Genomic DNA, 18,887 nt, shown 5'->3' with positions numbered 1-18,887 from the left:
CCGATGCTTCTGGAAGGTTTCTGTGTGGGGCTCTGCAGAGAACACCACCAGGTGAAGAACAGCTGTGATATTAAGAATGTATTTACACTTTTCTTCCTCAGGTGAGCTCATCGGGATCAGCTATCTGTACAACCAAACGGGAAAGGTTCTGCAGCCCCTCCCTGAGGATCCCGATGAGCCCGATGACAGCGAGGAGGTGACTGTTGAGGAGGAGGAGGAGAAGGAGGAGAAGGAGGAGGAGGAGGAGGAGGAGGAGGAGGGAGAGAATTTCTTTGATCTTCCTGCTCCTCCTACTCCTCTTCCTCCTCCTTCTGCTCCACGGCATCCTGCTCCACGGCATCCTGCTTGGCGTCCTGCTCCACGGCATCCTGCTTGGCGTCCTGCTCCACGGCATCCTGCTTGGCGTCCTGCTCCACGGCATCCTGCTTGGCGTCCTGCTCCACGGCATCCTGCTCCACGGCATCCTGCTCCACGGCATCCTGCTCCACGGCATCCTGCTCCACGGCATCCTGCTCCACGGCATCCTGCTCGGCGTCCTGCTCCACGGTATCCTGCTCCTCCTCCACGGCGTCCTGCTCCACGGCGTCCTGCTCCACGGCGTCCTGCTCCACGGCGTCCTGCTCCACGGCGTCCTGCTCCACGGCGTCCTGCTCGGCGTCCTGCTCCACGGCGTCCTGCTCCACGGCGTCCTGCTCCACGGTATCCTGCTCCTCCTCCACGGCGTCCTGCTCCTCCTCCTGCTGCTCCTCCTCCTCCTGCTCCACGGTCTCCTCCTCAGCTGCTGCTGCAGCATCCTCCACCTCTTCCTGGGCCTTCGCATCAGGCCACTGCTGTCAATGTTGCAGCCCCCGGCTACCAGCAGGTGCGTCGGCTGGCCCACGGTCTGGTGGAGATTTGTGAGAAGGGAGACATCACCCAGGAGGAGGTGGAGGTGCTCGTGGGTCTTTGGCAGAACCTCCTGGATGTGGATAAGGGCCGTGTAGTGTATCCCTCACGCTACAGGGCCCAGCTGACACACGTGAGGTTCAAGAAGTCAAAGACCTCCACAGCCAACACAGAGGCCGTCCCCGGGCTGGAAAGCATGAAGCGGTAGGTGAAGCAGCCCACTGCTGTGTATGCTCTCTTACAGGTTTTCATATCCACTCACCTCTCTCCTCTGGTTCCAGCTGCATGGTGGGAACAGGCAGCGGCCCCGCCACGTGGCCCGACACCAGCCGGTTGGTGGAGGACATCTTCATCCTCCTCTGCCAGCTAATCCCCAGCAGCAGAACACAGTGGGGGTTCCTCCGGAGCCGCTGGACTCTGGTGATCACGGCATACGACCAGGTCAGAGCTACGGTTTATAGATGTCCAGCGCTCGTAGCCAGGACGACCCTCCAGCTGTTTACGGTCAACCAGCAGACCCTCTCTCAGTGGTGAGTCTGTTCATTCACACAGGACAATCTTCTGAGGCCCCGACAACATCTCTTATTAATCCTCTGTGTTCACTCTGCAGGCACAAGAGGTGGATAGCGGCCCAGGAGAAGATCATCCTCACCTCTGGGATCCAAGCGCTGCAGGCCCCCCGGACGGCAGAGGAGGCCCTTCTTTCTGAGACGTCAATTGAGGAGGAGGAGCCCCAAGGAGAGGAGCCGCGAGCAGAGGAGCCCCTGCCTGGCCCTGGCACCCTCTGCAAAGAGCTGCGGCCCCCGGAAGAAGAGGAGCCCTTTCCTGCCACCCCCTCTTCCTCTTCCTCTTCCTCCTCCGCCCCCTCCTCCTCCTCCTCCGCCTCATACACTCCCAAGTCCACAAATTACAACCGTCTCAGACTGCAGAAGCAGCAGGCGGAGGCAGCTCAGAGGGGGGAGAGTCGGAGACTCAGAGCCCCGTCTCAGAACAAGTGCTCCTCCTGTGGGCTGAGAAAGATAAAGGAGACGGGGCACAGACTCCTGGTGAAGGCCAGCGGGGAGAGAGTGAGCTACTGCCCTGTTTTGGCCAAAGAGAGGAGCCCTGAGGAGTGGTTGGAGTCCCTCCAATAAGAAACACTGGACACAATAACATGTATATAATGTAAATATATTTTTCAAATAAAGAGTTCAAACTTAAATATCTGTGTTGATTGACTTGCTGTGGTTTCCAACACTCGTCCTCTGCTGTTGTTGCGCTTCAATTGAAGTTCAGCAGGTTTCAAACAGGAACGTCCTTTTGCCTTTTTAGAAAACTCTATTTTAAATAGTTTGAACAATACAGATAAAAACACTACATTGAAAAGACACATAGTACATAAATGAGTGATTAGTAACATGAGTACAGAAGAACCCAGTATGTGAGAGTCCAGAGACTGAAGCTTTCCCACAGTGGGTGTGAAAGAGTCGTTCCTTAGGGCATCCTGGCAGGAGGAGATGTCCTGGAAACGTCCTCAAAGCAGGTGTCAGAGTCGTTCATTACAGCATCCTGTGGAGCCATGATTTCCTTTATAAACCTGATGGCTCATCTCGGGTCAGGAGGGCAGGGTGATCCACAGGTCTTTGATCTGATTGGATGAAAGCTTTTACACCTTTGAGCAAGAGGTACAGAAATGCAGGAACTCTCCTTTTTCTCGCAGTCTGGCTATAGCTATGGGTGAGTACATCTGTCCTCCTCTGATCCTCTGCTGTGAACCAAACGGACTTGGGGAGGGCAATCGCTAAATGGAAGGCCTCCCCTGCCTCCTACAGGATTCCCAAAAGGTTTCAATTCTGCAAACCGTTCTGGCCCCCAGTGCTTTCAAAAAGTAAACACGGTTATTACGTTTCTTTTATTTATTTGTTTACGATCTAAACAAAATGTCCCTAATTTCTCTGAGAAAAACATCTCACTTTCAGTGTATGAAGGTGGTGATAATGTACTGTTAACTTAAAACCATGTCTTCCTTTTTGCTCCTCATGCAGAACGGGCTGCTCAGAAAACTCTTCTACAGAAGAAGAACAAGAAGAAGAAGAAGAAGAAGAAGAAGAAGAAGAAGAAGAAGATCAAGAACAAGAAGAAGAGAGAAGGTTAGGAAATCACCAGAACACATGTAGACACACTCTGTTAACACAACTATCTCAAAATCAGAGCATGAAGGTGCTGATTACATTATTTTATATATTTTTATATTGTTTGATGTTGACTGCACTTTCATTAAACCTGTGTGTGTGTGTGTGTGTGTGTGTGTGTGTGTGTGTGTGTGTGTGTGTGTGTGTGTGTTGTAGATCCCCCACGCGTGTGTCCTGGCTGCTCAAAGGACATCTCAGTGGTTGAGCACCTCTCCCTCCAAGGCTTGACCTTCTGCCGTGCCACTTCAGGAATGACCCTGGATCAGTGGCTGAAGGTCAACGTCCCGAAGACCACAGGGTGGAGGTTGCAAATAAAGATGGCCTCTGCTGCAGCCGGTGTGTTCCCTACCAGGCGTGACCGCACCTGCACGCTATGCAGCCAGAGAACGACCCGGGCCACGGGGCATAGCATGCACCGCCCGACGAGGCAGAGTTTCTGCCAGGTTTCTGACCCCCAGAACCGCACAGTGGAGCAGTGGCTCACTGAGTTGAGGGGAGGGAAAACGGAGAAGGAAATGCTGAGGGACCGACAGAGGGTCAACAGGAAGAAGAAGAAGAAGGCCGCCATCCTGAACAAAAAGTCTTCCTAATTTTAATTTGTAAAACTTGTAAATAAATAAATATAAAGGTATTTTTAAACTTGAATATCTCTGACTGCTTATTCCTTGCTTTTGACAATGAAGGAGATGTCCTTTTGCCTTTTTAGAAAACTTTATTTTAAATAGTTTGAACAATACATATAAAAACACTGCATTGAAAATACACATAGTACATAAATGAATCAGAATACCTTTAGTCCCACAGAGGGGGAATTTGCAGCGTTACAGCAGGAAAGAACCACAGACAGCTTAGTGTTGCATATCTTACATGCGTTAAAAAAGTACTAAGTTATAATATAATAAACAAACAACACAACAATATGCTAAAAAAGTACTAAGTTATAATATAATAAACAATATGCTAAAAAAAGTTACATAATTTTCAAAAATACAGATCAAAAGCAAATGCTGCAGGAGTAATTAGTCCTAATTTCCTTGGAGGAGAGGTGCTCAATGACTGAGATGTCCTGCTTATTCTTTGCTTGTCACAAGTTCATAACATCTCTTTACCTGTCATATCAAGCATGCAGCCAGCAGGGGGAGTCACAGAGTATTTGTGGTGGGGGGATCTGGGTGGTTGGTTCACTGGCTTGAATTGATCTAAGGTGCTCTGATCTGATTGGATGACAGGCTCCAGTCCCCCAAATGAGGCTTTCTCAACCCAGAAGACCCGAAGGGGTCTTCGAGCTATTTCGGGATCTGTTTTTCTGGGGCTCCTCAGTCTCTCATTTACCCGGCTCCTGGGGCCTGTACTACGAAGCTGGTTCAACCTAACCTGGATATGTTTGAGTTAGCCGGTTGGCCTAATCTAAAACATACGCGCTCTCGCTAAACGGTACTACGACGCGGGTTATCAAGTGGATCGCTCAAGCCAGCCGTGTCCTATCTAGTTAAGTGCGCGTTCACATGAAAGGGGTGGTATTTGGAGCATTCGACCAATCACAAACATGGAGAAGCGTACTGACAGCGCAGCGTCATACTTCCTGAATGAAAAGTGAACTTTAATATTAGACATATGAAGAAGTTAAACTTTAAACATCCATGACTTAAACACTTTATCCAGGATCAAAGCCACATACCTCACACCTGCAAGGTGAATACAGCTGGTAAAAGAACAAGTGTTTGAATGCGTACATTAACAGGTTTATGATATCACTGCCCCGTCTAAGACACGATCTGACTTTAATTACATTTGTCTCGAGTGTTTCGTCAACTTAATGTGTTGCTTAAAATAATACTTCTGCATACAGTATGTGACACTGTGAGTGTTGCACGGCCAGATACGGCTCAGCTGACTCAGATAAGGAAATATATGATACATTATGAAGTGATATGCCGCGGACTGTACTTAATGTTACTCTGATCCGGTTACTTATGTTGTGGCAGATATTTAAGTAAGCTTTCTTAACGCTAATGTTATAATAGTCAGATTGCTCTGAAGATGGGAGGTGATATTCTATTAATGTTCACGTTCACACAGTCAGTGATTTTTGCCGGCCGTCTTTCCTGCAACGGCAGTTTTTCTGTATTTCCTTTCTCCTGTAATATGACTTGATCGCTTTAAACTCCGCACACTGAGCTCTGATTGGTCAGCAGGCAGTGCTTTCACTGAGTTGAGCTCTTAGCCTGCAACCTAACCTGGTCCCGACCAGGTTAGCCGCTAAGCATAAGTTACCATGGAGATCTAGCCTGCTAAAAAGAGAACCAGCTTCGTAGGACCGGAAAGCCGGAGTTTTCCCTGAATTTATTACGTAATTTTACGTAAATCCATGTTTATTTTTGAGAGATTCTGCTCTGACAACTAAGCTAAACTTTTACCTGTTAAGATTGTGCACGGCACAACAGAAAGTTACAGTAATTTTCAATGGACTTTTTTTCTGTGAAGAACCCAGAGAGGGTTATTTGGTTATTATTTATTTCATAAATAGTGTTATTTATTTCATTAATAGTGTTATTATTTATTTCCTGACTTTTTTTCTGTGAAGATCCCGGAAAGGGTTATTAATATTTGGTTATGTGTGGCTTTCTAGAAAACAATAAATGTTTATGTTTAGACACCCATGCGATCGTCACACTTTTTCTGTTACAAACTGACCCGGGCCCCATCAGAGAAGGGAAAAGTTATGTGGCCCTCACAGGAAAAAGTTTGGGGACCCCTGATCTACACCATCCCTGTGTATTTAATCAGTAGTTACCGGTTGTATCTTTACTCAAAGTATTTCACCATCTAGTAATGCTAACTGGCTAGCTAACTAGTTTAGCAGTATAGCATTAACCTCATGTGACTGGGGGAAGGGGAACAATGGGAACACTCAACATCTGCAGATAAAAAACCACACTGCTTGACAATACAAAACACAATCTTCATTTATCTTAGCTCTAAATTCTATAGATGCTGACCTTAAAAGCTGATCTCATACCAATCTTGTACACAATCGTTTCGGCTTAGAACATCACACAAAAATATACTTTTTGGCTTAAAAACTCCACACAATATACGTTATTAAACCAGACTACGCAGGTTTAACACATCAAACATATAAACTAACATGAATGGACCCAGTCCAGTGTAAAACAGATCAGGTCTGGTACCTACCCAGAGGTATTTAACACAATGTGGACCCAGTCCTATCCCAGATAAAATATAGTGCCTCCCCAGAAGGTCTTAATACCATGTAATATTCACATTAATCGGGCGGCGCCGAAGATACAACAGAGACGAATAGAAACACTATATACAATCTCCACACCACTCGCAATCACCACGGAATTAAACAGGTAACTGTCTCACCTTTCGTTTAGGCCCAGCCAAAAACTCATTTTCTGCAGCCTAGTGTGATGCTAGCTAGCTTGCAGCCTTCCCCTCTTTTCCAGCTCTATCCCGCTTCAGGGTCCACCCAGGAACGCCAAATGTTAGTGTATTCTAGAACCCTGAAGGCAGGAGAGACTGAAAAGAGTCAAGGGAAACTTATAAAAGTTAACAGCATTTAATTGCACAAAAGATGCGGTGGTGTACAAAATGAAATGTGCGATTGGAGGCGCTCTCCTCATCCGACCGGTCAGTCCAGGTCAGCAGGTAGAAGAGGTCAATTCTTGGCTTGCTCTTCCTGTTGTCATCTGAGGTCTTCTCCTATTGGCCGGCGTCGTCGGGGGCGGGTCCAATGCAATTCCTGCCTTTTTCTGTTGTTAAATTATATCATTCTGGTGTCTGTGGTTATTTAAACACTCCCTAATAAACGTTATTCAGCGGCAATAAATGAGTGCTAAACCCAGTGTGCTCAGTGTACAACATCACATGTCATTTCACCTTTGATTCACGGTTTGAAAATGCAGCATTTCGCCACATGCTAATGCTAACCGGAAGTGAATAATTTTCAGAATAAAAGTATTAAGTTCATAGTTAGTGAACTTCCGGTTTTTCAGAATTAAACTGATTTAAATTAAATAGTGTATTTAATTCAAATTACGCCATACCAACATTGATTTTAATTTCTAACAAGAGCCAGTGGACCAAGGAGAGGAACCAGCTGTCTGTTGAGTCACTGAAGGGGATTCTATTTGTGCAATACAATTTGAAAGACATGTCTTGCAAAGACTTTCATGCTTATTTGTTGAGCAACCGAAAACTGCTGGGAAAGATCAGCTCCACAGCTAAATATCGATGGGCAGACAAGGAGGATGAAGAAGAAAAGCAGGATGAAGAAGATTGAAGTATGCAGCTATGCAGAGAGAGAAAGCTATGTAGCTGTGGGAGAGAAACTTTAAACTTTTAATTTTAAATTGGGACCCTAGAAAACTGTTTGAAGCTAGAAATATGTGAAAAGTTGTCGTTTCACTGGTTGTTTACAATGACAGGGCCTGGAATTGTGTTTACAAACATTTAAAGTAGGCTTATATTTGGTTCATGGTGCCTCAAAATGTGTTTGGTTTGATTTAGGTAATCAAATGTTATGTTATGTTCACTAATGGAAATTATGCAAATGTAAAATCCAAAACTGCATAGTGCACTTTTAAAATAATTAGATTAGTATCTTTGTGAGGTTACTGTTTTATTGTTTACATTGACAAGATACAAAGAGATTATTTGTTAAAGCTGGATTTTCTATTTTATACTATTTCATATATTTTGTTATTTATTTTTGTCCAGTAAGACTTGAAAAGAGAGCTATTATTTTGTTACAGGTTGATGTTTAAGTTATTCTTGTGCATTTGAGATTTGTCAGAGATAATTGTAGGCATAATAAAGCATGTTGATTGTTGAGTAACCTTGGTTTGGTGTGTCTTTGGTTATAGAGAGATATTATTGTGTTATATACAGTAAAATAATATAAATAATAATTGTATATCCATACAGAGGAGGCATACTTTAAAACAATAAGGCATCTTTGAGTAAACGTTGAGTATCATTAAGTATCTCGAGGCTGGGGGCAGCATGTCCTCTTTTTTGGAAATCAAAATATGGTCACCCTACAGTGTGTCATCTCCAATAAATGGCTTCAACCATCCTTTAAACTCAGGGTTTGATTCCCACTCCTCTCTGTATTTTTGTGAATACAGTTTAGACTGTGACATGATGACCTGCGTGGATGTTTAGCTTGTCACAGAGAGGCACACACACAGTGGACGAGGTGATTAAGTGACTGAGGCTGTGTGAGTCAAAGCAAATCAAATCAAATCAAGTTTTATTTATATAGCACATTTATAAACGATTTTTGGTCGAGCCAAAGTGCTGTACATATAATAAAATTAGCCTACAGTCGAGACACTTTACAGCAAATACAACAGCACAGATTGTTCAGAATATCAGTATGAGAAAAACGACACCCTCTGTCCTTAGACCCTCACATCGTACAAGGAAAAACTTCCAGAGAAAAACCCACAGTTTGAGAGGAAAAAATGGGAGAAACCTCAGGGAGAGCAACAGAGGAGGGATCCCTCTCCCAGGACGGACAGACGTGCAATAGATGCTGTGTGTAAATCAAAGAGATAATACATTTTACAGCATATAGACCGAATGTTAGGAAATGCATGTGTCTGTAATAAGAAGATGAATCCACGAGGATGTCAGCTACAATCCTGAGGAAGCCATCAGGGAAGCAGCATGGCGAGACCCAAGGCAGGACCGCAGAGACAGGTTCAGCCACGACCCGAAACGTCCACGACTTAATCTAGAACTCGGGATAAAGGATCCAAGACACAGGACTACAGCAAGAGGATCAGCCTCGACTCCGGATCCCGGCGTAGATATAGATACAAAACAAGAAAAAAGATTTGGCTGGCAAAGGCAGTTATTTATTATAGTGTGACAGTGAACAAACATTTATATTTAAATCCCGCTCAAAACCAGGACGGCTTGGCAGTTGGCGCATGCGCAATTAATTTGCAGTCTCAACGCGGGAGAGTGTGGCTGTCTCCTCTCTGCTCTGACTGCAGCTGAGCTGTTGCGAGCATGGATGTATAATAAGAAGATTGCGAGTGGCAACTGTGAGTCTGAGCGCCTGTGAGTACTATGGGAGGGCAGAGGGGCTCACGGCAGCACCCTTGGCTCATTAACTGCTGAACAAAATACGTGAGTCTCCTAACACCAGAAAAGTGCCTAATAACACCATTACAAGTCGTTAGATTAGTCGCTTTTGACAAAAATAAGTAGCCGTAGGGTTTTGGAAAACCGCCAAATTGAACGAGAAAGTAGCCAAGTTGGCAACAGCTCCACACAACTAGTATAGGTTTCTGCAGAGTTGCTGAGAGAAGCCCGTCAGTGACGTCAGAGTATAACTGCCGCCTGTACCAGCTGATCCAAATAAGGCCAAAGAGGCGGGACCTGCTGGCAGCAGACAAAAACTATTCAGCAAAACTGTAGAATACTTCAGAATCTTAAAATGCCTTCACGTAATTGTGCTAAATTCTACACTGAAATCAAGCAGAGATTAATATTTTTGCATGACATTAGTTATTTATATTTGCTGTCACTTAATTATACGTTTAATAAATGTAATTCAAGCTAAGATACATGTGATGGTAGCTAGTTAGTGCTCTTAACTGTGATGCCTCCTCCAAACAGCATTATAACCAGACTGTATCATTACAACTATAAGTACCAGTTCTAGAATTCAAAAGACAAAATCAACTACATGTATTTAAAGACCAATCTTTATTTTAATGTGCCTTTTAACCTGATATATTAGTTATACAGTAATAGTATTGACAATCTAAAAAAAATGTAGCAACTCAGCAGTTAACTTTATATTTGTTATTGTCTAAAGCAGGGGTGACCAACCTTTATTGAACCGAGAGCTACTTTTAAAGTTGCCAGTCTGCTGAGATCTACCAGTCCAAATAGAGAGGCGTAGCCATTACTGACAGCCTACTACCAGGTAAATACACACTTCTACTTGTATAAAACTGAACTTTGTACAATGAATACTTCATAAAATACTGCAGATCCTTTATCTTACATCTTTCTAATCTACACACATACAAGTATTTAACTGAAGTTACACAACAGTGTTGTTGATACAGAGTTGGAGTTTATTCACACGTCACTACAGTGGGTAATGTTTTCAAGAAACATTGAACAGTGCTGCCACATATGACACAGGGAAAAAAGAAAAGACTGAACCCTTTCTTTGCTATTATATAAAAATAGCGTTGCTACAAAAGTATAAATGAGGACTACTAATAAGATAACTCAGATCTGAAGCTACAGGAATCTGCTGCCAAAGTGCAATAAAAAAAAACAAAATTAATAGAATCAAACCCTTTTTTTGTTGCATTTTAGTAGAGTATACAAATAAATGCCTTTAAAATAGGATGCAAGCAACACTAGTTTCTTAACCTCAATTGATAATAGACTATAATCAATTTAAGCAGAACAGATCTGAATGTTTGCATTCTTATACCATTTTGTACAATAATGAATAAGTTCAAACAAACTAAAACTTACAGCTGATTAATAACGGTATCTAACTTGAGTTTTTATTATATCAAAAACCTGTTGAAATGCTGTTATTTTTACTGTCCCCCAAAAGCGCGTTGGCAGCCTCCAGGAAAGCTTCTTTCACAACTTCTCCTTCTTTGAAAGACTTCATGTGTTTCGCAAGAACGTGACTGACACGATAAGATGCTCTGGTAGCAGCCTTGCTCTTGTTGATGGGCCTGGTGAAAATGGACTGCTGTGCATTTAGCTGTCCTTTCAGGCCCCTCCCCTTTTGGGGAATTCCGTCTCGTAGCGTGTGTGCACTGTTTTGAAATGCCGCTCCTAAATTACCCTTCTTCGATAAAGCCACGCTCGCATTGCAGATGAGACAGATGGACTTTGAATTGGAATAGATACAAAAATAATCATCCTCCCACTCGGAGTGAAAATGATATATTTTGGGCTTTTTTGCTTCTGCCATAATTGCGGTCTTGTGTGTGTGCGGACTGTCACTCCTGTTGACACGGACAACGTCAGTGAAATACTGCCCAATGCCCACCAGTCACGCCCCGACACATGGGGTCTCGCCGGCCAATCACAAAGCTTTGATGCGTTCAAGTGCATTATTCTGGACAGGAAGATTATGTTACAGGACATTAACGATACAACATAATGTTGTTGTTCTATTTTTAGACACATCTCGCGATCGACTGGGAATCTCCCCGCGATCGACCGGTTGGGCACCCCTGGTCTAAAGCATTTATTACTTTCATTTTTCACCTCTCATATTCAGTGTGGACCAGTGGCGAACCGTGTCTATCACAACTCTGGACCTTCTGTAGACACACCGCCCGCCGCGGCATTATAATGTCCGTCTTTTCACTGAATTGTCGTCTTGAAAAGGGTACTCACAACAAAAAGTGTTTACTTGTTACATTTAATAGGTTTACACCTTCTGTCCATATGTGCTTTTTATTTAAAAAAATGTTGATGGTCCATCTTTGATAACTTTTGGTTCACATTTCAATCAATTTAATTTGTATTTCCACTCCTTTTTTCCGTTATTCGTACTAAAATTGTTAGATTACACATTCACATCTGACTGGAGATTGGCCCCATTTATTTGTGACGTTGTAAACTCTGCAGTACAAGGCACAAGTGTTGTGAAGCTCATGAAGTGAGGCAAATAGAAATAATCAGCTGATCGAGTGTACATGTGGAAATAGGTGCATTTGATCAGCTGACTGTTTTTCGCCATGCTTTATAGGCCTATAACCAGTGGTGGGCCAGCAGGGCGTTCTCTGCTGGCCCTGTAACCATAACATAAAGTGTGTGTAAAATGTTTTCAAGTATTTAGTTATAAGTTTTAATAGTATAATATCCTCAAAATTAATTACGGTTTTGTTGAGGCTGAACTCGAATTTCCTACATTAAAAAGTCACTTGAACGCCTCAGTTATTTTAGTTGGTGGGGGCCCAACAGATACTGCTAGCCTTTTGTTGAAAGACAACAAATCTGATTGGTAATAAGCATTAGTGACAGATTTATCAGCCAATCAGATGTTGATGTTCAATGACAGTGTCCTGAGCTAAACTTCTGTCATGAACTTCCTTCATTGCATGGACTTTATTTACAAGTGACGGGTGAGTACGTTACTATTCGCGTCATTTTAGAGTGATGTGAGAGTGCACAATGACACAAATTTAATAATAAATGACTTAATTGATCAATGTTGAGAAATGTTGGTCTGCATTTAACCCTTATTTAGCTTACTGTTGTGATTGTTGATCAGCTGTTGTGGTTGTTGAGAGACGGTTTGGAATAATGTGCGCATTATTTGCTTATGGCTGCATTGGCTGGAACAGAGACGTGTAAAATGTGTGTATGTGATTTTCAATTGTTTACTGAAGGCCTTGTCTAAAGCCCCACGGTACACCACTGCCTGTAACCAAACCTTCTCTGAGGTGAAACATCACAAATAAATGATGGTCCTGTTATACTACAAAACTGTGTGCAGATCTTTGTTTTCACAATGAAAATGTAGTTTCTTAGTGAATGTCCTGTACTTGTCTTAAAATCTCATAACATCAGCTTTTAATTTTCCTCCTGGATGTTCTTCTTGACCCTTGGAGAAGGAGAAAAAGCTGAGTCGTGTCTTTCAGACATGTCCTTTCCTAACATAAATGACAGGAAACATAAAACATGACATTATTGCAGAGCAAGTGTGTTATTTATGAAAGAGGTTAGTTAGTGTGTTTAGGGGCTGTAGATATAATACTTTTTTTATTTTAATGTGTACATATAGTGTTAAATTATACTTGCCTTATACAGTATACATTGCAATAAGAAAGCTGACCAAAAAGTAATGTTGCTTGTTAACATCTAAATGTAACTTTTTGCATGGAAAAAACCCTCAACTTAACTGATGTGTAGGTGATCTAGTATTTAGTATTGTTTAATGGAATGTATATCAGTGTATTCAAGTCAATACTTCATTTATTTAAACCAATATCTTTCTTCATTCTTTGTACAGTATGAAAAGAGACTTTGTACCTGTGCTGAAGTTCACTGCTGAGTCCAGTTCTGTCTCTCACTCTCTGGTCCTGTCTGGATCACCTGGAAACCTTAAACAAACAGATATATATTTAAAGTACCATGTGTTGGTTACAAGCTTATTTACATGCAAACAATACAACTTATTCTCTTCTGTGGAACATGTTGGATTGGGTCTAGTCAGGGTCCTTATATTACTGTAACTTTGGTAGAACAAATGTAATGCAATGAATAAGCTTCTTTTTAACTGATATATATATAAAAATATATTTATCTAATATTTTTAACAAATAATTTCCTTGGCACTAAAGCATTGACTAGGCCAGCGGTTCTCAAAGTGGGGTTCGCGACCCTCCGGGAGTCCGTGGCACTCTGCCAGGGGGTCCGTGAAAATTTTTCAGATTCTATAGATTTTTTTTGTTTTTTGTGATGCAACACTTTTGGAGAGAGAGGACGCTGGCGTTGTCTGTTCGCCGCTTCTCTGTCCGAAAATGTATCTGCCGAGTTTTGGACCAACGTTTCTACCTCAATTTCCAATACGTTCAGTGGCTTGCACACGCTGTTCTGGACACTTTTGTAACACCCGATCGCAACTTTTTACGGATGCTCCGCTTCCGACCTGTCCACCCTGCTACACCTGCTAATGTTGCTCCTGCTTCAGGGCTAACGCTATCGCTAACGTTAGTGGCTCCATCTGACGACAAGCCCGATTCTCCGTCTCATTTCCCCGTTTTGAGTCCCGATCCTGCTTCACTGTATCACATGCGTAGCTGCTGTTTGATTTTGTCCTGCCACAAAAGACACAACAACGGTCCTCTCCACCCAGCCAGTCTGACGGCGATCAGAAGCTAGCCTAGTTCTACCTGCTCAGGCTAGCCTGCTCTGGCCACCACCGGTGCTCCTCTGCGGCAAACTTCTTCAACTTCCACCATCTCTCCTCAGTGCTGTCCGTCCTTGAGTCGCTTCCTGGACAGGCTGCCTGCTGTCCTGGTTCATCTGTACTCTTGGCTGATGGCGCATTCTCCCGGCCGATCCACGACCACAGCTAACACTGTGCTAACGTTAGCATCATACCATCGTGATGCTTCGTAACTTTTTAGGATCAACCACTTCACTACACCCCCTCTATGTCTGTCAGTCATTGAATACCTCGGCTGTTACGAGTTGGCAGACCCAGGTATGTCCATAGAGGTTCCAAACGTGGGTTTGTTTACACCGGCTCAGCTGACACTATCCCAACTGTGTGGTCCCGGCGCCCCGTCACCGCCCACTTACGTCATCACAACAAACCACACGTGTGTTAACCTGAAGCCCTTGGCCTGTGTTGATGGCATCACTGTTTTACCAGCCATTGCAACATATAACAACTCCCACACATTCATGTTGTTAAATACCCGCTCCCTTAACAACAAAGCATCACTTATTAATGAAATCATCATTGATAGGAAATTAGATTTTCTCTGCCTCACTGAGACATGGCAAAACCAACAGGACTTCCTCACACTCAACCTAGCCACCCCCCCCCAGGTTATGCTTATCTCCAACAGCCCCGCTCCATTGGTCGTGGTGGTGGGCTGGCAGTCATCCACAGAGCAGATATCCCTGTCAAACAGCTGCTTGTGACGAATACAATCTCACTTGAGTGCATTGCCTTCTCAGTGGCTGCCCCCTCAAAGCAGCAGGTCGTCCTCATTTACCGCCCCCCCAAACCTCCCACCTCATTCATATCTGAGTTGTCTGAGCTTCTCACCTCAATCTGCTCCATGTCCCCATCCACACTACTGCTAGGTGATTTTAACATCCACATGGACTCCAGCACCTGCACATTTGCCGCTGAGTTTCTGTCACTATTGGAGTTCTTTAACATCACGCAGCATGTCCAAGGTCCCACCCACACTAAGGGCCACACCTTGCGTGTCTTTACTTGCAGAGAGAAGCAATCAGCTTCATGGACTGCCTTGCATCACTCCAATAGTGTCCAGAGCTGGCTGCCATTACAAGTAGTGATTTGGGATTGTAGCAATGCAGTTGTTTTGCAATTTACTTGATATATGTTGCAATGCAGGCATGTGTTCAATTGTTTATAGCCTGCATTTATTTTGTGATTAGACTTTATAAATGTGTGAATGAGTGAAACACTTGATGTGTTATCTTTGTGTGTGTGTGTGTGTGTGTGTGTGTGTGTGTGTGTGTGTGTGTGTGTGTGTGTGTGTGTGTGTGTGTGTGTGTGTGTGTGTGTGTGTGTGTGTGTGTGTGTGTGTGTGTGTGTGTGTGTGTGTGTGGGGCACTAAGACCAGCATCCAACCACAAGGGAGTGTGTGGTGTGTGTGTGTGTGTGTGTGTGTGTGTGTGTGTGTGTGTGTGTGTGTGTGTGTGTGTGGGGCACTAAGACCAGCGTCCAACCACAAGGGAGTGTGTGTGTGTGTGTGTGTGTGTGTGTGTGTGTGTGTGTGTGTGTGTGTGTGTGTGTGTGTGTGTGTGTGTGTGTGTGTGTGTGTGTGTGTGTGTGTGTGTGTGTGTGTGTGTGTGTGTGTGTGTGTGTGTGTGGGGCACTAAGACCAGCATCCAGCCACAAGGGAGTCCACAAGGGAGTGTGGACAATTAGAAGCCAAAGCCAGAAGCCAGACAATTTTTTCCTTTAGATTCTGCTGGTTTCACACTAATTTCCTGTGTTAAACCGGGAATGCCGTGCCAGATAAAGGCCAACTGCCTCATCCTTGGTGATCTCCTGGCAGGAAGTGGAAAGGGGGGCAGGGGCAGTGGAGGACAAGACTGCACTGCTCTCTCGTAGAGTCTCTGGTGACCTGGAGTAGCCCTCACTCAGAGACTCCATCAGAGCTGCAGCGTATGCTGAAGGAAGGAAACAGGTGATCACATTCAGTGATATTATAGATGCATCACACAATAAATAATATTTAGGGACCGCGTAAAACAGCTAACCGTATGATGACTTCTCCTTGATAGGGCGAACTACCCAGTCACCTTTGCAGAACCTTGGGTAGCGAACTGCATAACGCACCTCACTTTCACTGGTTCGAGCAACCTCTCTGCTGCTATTGTGGTTAAACTGCAGGGCTGCCATGAGAAGCCTGTAGAGACAGCATATTATGCAGTTCACAAGTTGTTTGTACATATGTGAATAAACTGTTTAACTGATAGCATTAGTCGGTTAAACTTCGTATTGTCCGTTAACGGTTAAATGGTTAATTATTAACATCCCTAAGCCGTACACATTCTTTCACCATCACATCATATTTACCTGCTGTACATCCCAAGGAAGGAGAACCCAGTGTGCTTTGGTGCAAAGTGGAGGATGAGGGAGTGAAATGCCTCCAGGGAATAGGTCTGATGCTGTGGAGACAACTTCCGGACATCCTTCACCAATGCTGTTCTCAAAGTCACCCTCTCCAGTTTAATGGCTGCAGTTGTTCCTGTACAAACACATATTTTGTTCTGATGTTACTAGAATTGTCTACATATGCATGTATTACCTACACTGATAAAGCACGATTGTGTGATACTATCAGGTGTTATTTATATAATGCCTTGTTAATGTGTTAGCACACTTTGGGTTATATATTGATGGAGGGCTCTGGAACCAAAATAAACTAAGCACCAACAAGCACTTGGACGACTAAGATGTTTCAGCAACACAGTGTACAGAGTACGTTACCTGGTTCCAGCCACTCCTTGTCCCTTGCTTCTCCCTCCAGAGGTGGATGTGCACAGCAGGGAAATGCAGGAGTGCCGTGTTCATGGATGTCCTGAACATGATTCACCATACTTTGCCACTTGGCTTCCATCACATCTGGATCTCCATCAGGAGTGGAAGCTGCAGTCCAGTACAGGTGATTGATGATGGCTGGCCTCCACAGCTTCAGGTCCTCACACTCCCTCTCCTTTGCAGCAGCATCCAAAGCTTTCCCTAGACCTGTTTCACAACAGAAACAAAATGTTAAAAAAGAAAATGTAATTATAAACAAATTTCAGCCTAATCAAACCTACCAACATCAAGATACATACTTTTACCAATATGCCAGATATCAAAGAAATGACTCGTTCCTCCTGGACACAACTCCTCCCGCACCCACTTGGCAACCTAAAGAGTGAAACACAACACCTTAATTACTTACTAACTAGTAAGAAAATGTAGTTTTTGCTGTTAATATGGTGCGCCAAGCATCTTTGTGTGTACATATGTCTGTTCGTTCTTGTGTGTCTTTACCTGGCGATTTCTGTCCGTAATAAGGGCTGAAACTTGCATGTGTTGCTCCTTAAGTTAGTCAATGCTGCGTTTCAGACCCTCTAGTTCACACCAGGTGCTGCTTGGAACCTCTGAGCTCTGTAAAACAACATTATGCAGTCATATCACTAACCGTGTCACATCAGACGAAAGCACATCTGATTTTGTGACTGATAATGTTAACTTACCTGGACAAGTTGAAGATCCAAAACCTTGTTTATTCTGTCCTCGATCAAGGAGTAGGTGCCATATTTGGCACAATGGCCAGGAGAGTCTGACCTATGAGTGTCAAAAACAGTTTAATTCAGACGTTAAAGCCCAAAAAACAATGCAATGCAGTTATTGTAAGTTGCTTTGGATAAAGCTAAATTAATGTAATTTAAATATTGTTTTGACCTCTTTTTGATATCAATAATACAAGATGAAGTGTTCTACCTGCAGTCACCAGAGAGGATTAGCCAACCCCCCATCTCCTTCAGTTCTCGGATTATCCCAGCCTGCTCATTTGGCCAGGCCTGCACGATAGTAGGGATTGTGTACAGGCGTTGATGGCGGAAGAAGGTGCCGACACTGATGCACTGAAGCCCTAACAGTTTCAACATCCGTATTGTCTGGGTAGCCATGCAACCTGAGAAGTGGATGGCCCCACTCAGTAACAGGTTGCAGGCTGGCATGTTTCTGTACAGCATTGGCTGGTTCTGCCAAAAACGCTCATACCCACATGCTGCACATACCTAAGAGATGTGAAAAGCAGAACATTGCCAGTACAACTTGTAGTGGACATTTTTATTATATCCTTATATGTTTAAACCAAATGCTTCTCATTTCCTGAGATGTGCTGTTTTCTTCTCATACTCTAGTGTGGGTTTTTATTCCCAAGCGCTTCAAGGCCACAGAGCTGATTTGTGAGACTATATTGAGACTACTCCTCTTCACACAAAGTCTCCCAAGAACTTCCCTATTCTGAGCTCAAGGACAGGTGTCTAATAACAATATTAGACCGTGTGAAGACAGATTTCTGAGCTTCCCGCCCTTTCTTGTATATAAGCTTTGCTTTTCTATTATATCTGCGCACACTCACGCAGACTATGCTATACTCTGTGAGACCTGTGTCTATGTATTGTATCTTATGTATTTGAAGCTTCAAATAAATAACCAGAAAGACAACTCTGTCTGATTCGGCATTCATTTGTTTTGACTTGTACTCTCCACAGTGTTGGGTCTCAGATTTCCATAACAATTGGCGTTGTCGGCAGGATCTCTGCAAGTTCGATTGGGGACACCTACCTACCGCTGGTGGTGGCCGGCTCCAGGATCCTCGGATCCTCCTCTACCTCGACAGAAACCGTACGGGACGAGAGGACCAGCGCCGGGGGTGGAACCGATTGACTTCACGAGATCCAACAAACTCAAAAGGCTTTCAATACTCGGTGAGATGTACAGTGTCTAAATTGTTTAAAGTTAAACGTAATTAAACTCCATGGCATTTATGAGAGGAACTGCTCGAAAGTAGGATATTT

The 18,887-nt window shown here is 43.7% G+C and overlaps 2 protein-coding genes across 2 annotated transcripts; one reads left to right on the top strand and one right to left on the bottom strand.

The window, feature by feature from the left end:
• The first annotated feature begins 706 nt into the window (after window positions 1–706).
• LOC117557451 (serine/arginine repetitive matrix protein 2-like) lies at window positions 707–2,083 on the top strand. Its single transcript, XM_034233288.1, has 3 exons — window positions 707–1,089; window positions 1,167–1,415; window positions 1,496–2,083. Exons 1-3 carry the CDS (start codon window positions 1,082–1,084, stop codon window positions 2,016–2,018), a joined length of 780 nt encoding a protein of 259 aa, XP_034089179.1. The 5' UTR covers window positions 707–1,081; the 3' UTR covers window positions 2,019–2,083.
• Window positions 2,084–15,616: 13,533 nt separating this feature from the next.
• On the bottom strand, window positions 15,617–18,122 carry LOC117557452. Its single transcript, XM_034233289.1, has 8 exons — window positions 17,803–18,122; window positions 17,556–17,646; window positions 17,350–17,466; window positions 17,148–17,223; window positions 16,798–17,055; window positions 16,384–16,555; window positions 16,065–16,213; window positions 15,617–15,974 (listed from the first exon to the last, which is right to left on the bottom strand). The coding sequence occupies exons 3-8, from the start codon at window positions 17,386–17,388 to the stop codon at window positions 15,784–15,786; spliced, it is 885 nt and encodes a 294-aa protein (XP_034089180.1). The 5' UTR covers window positions 17,389–17,466; window positions 17,556–17,646; window positions 17,803–18,122; the 3' UTR covers window positions 15,617–15,783.
• Between the last annotated feature and the right edge of the window lie 765 nt (window positions 18,123–18,887).

Source organism: Gymnodraco acuticeps, unplaced genomic scaffold (genome assembly GCF_902827175.1).
Source record: "Gymnodraco acuticeps unplaced genomic scaffold, fGymAcu1.1, whole genome shotgun sequence".
Taxonomy (NCBI): Eukaryota; Metazoa; Chordata; class Actinopteri; order Perciformes; family Bathydraconidae; genus Gymnodraco; species Gymnodraco acuticeps.
The sequence above is the reverse complement of the archived record's forward strand: the minus strand, read 5'-3'. Positions and strand labels throughout refer to the sequence as shown.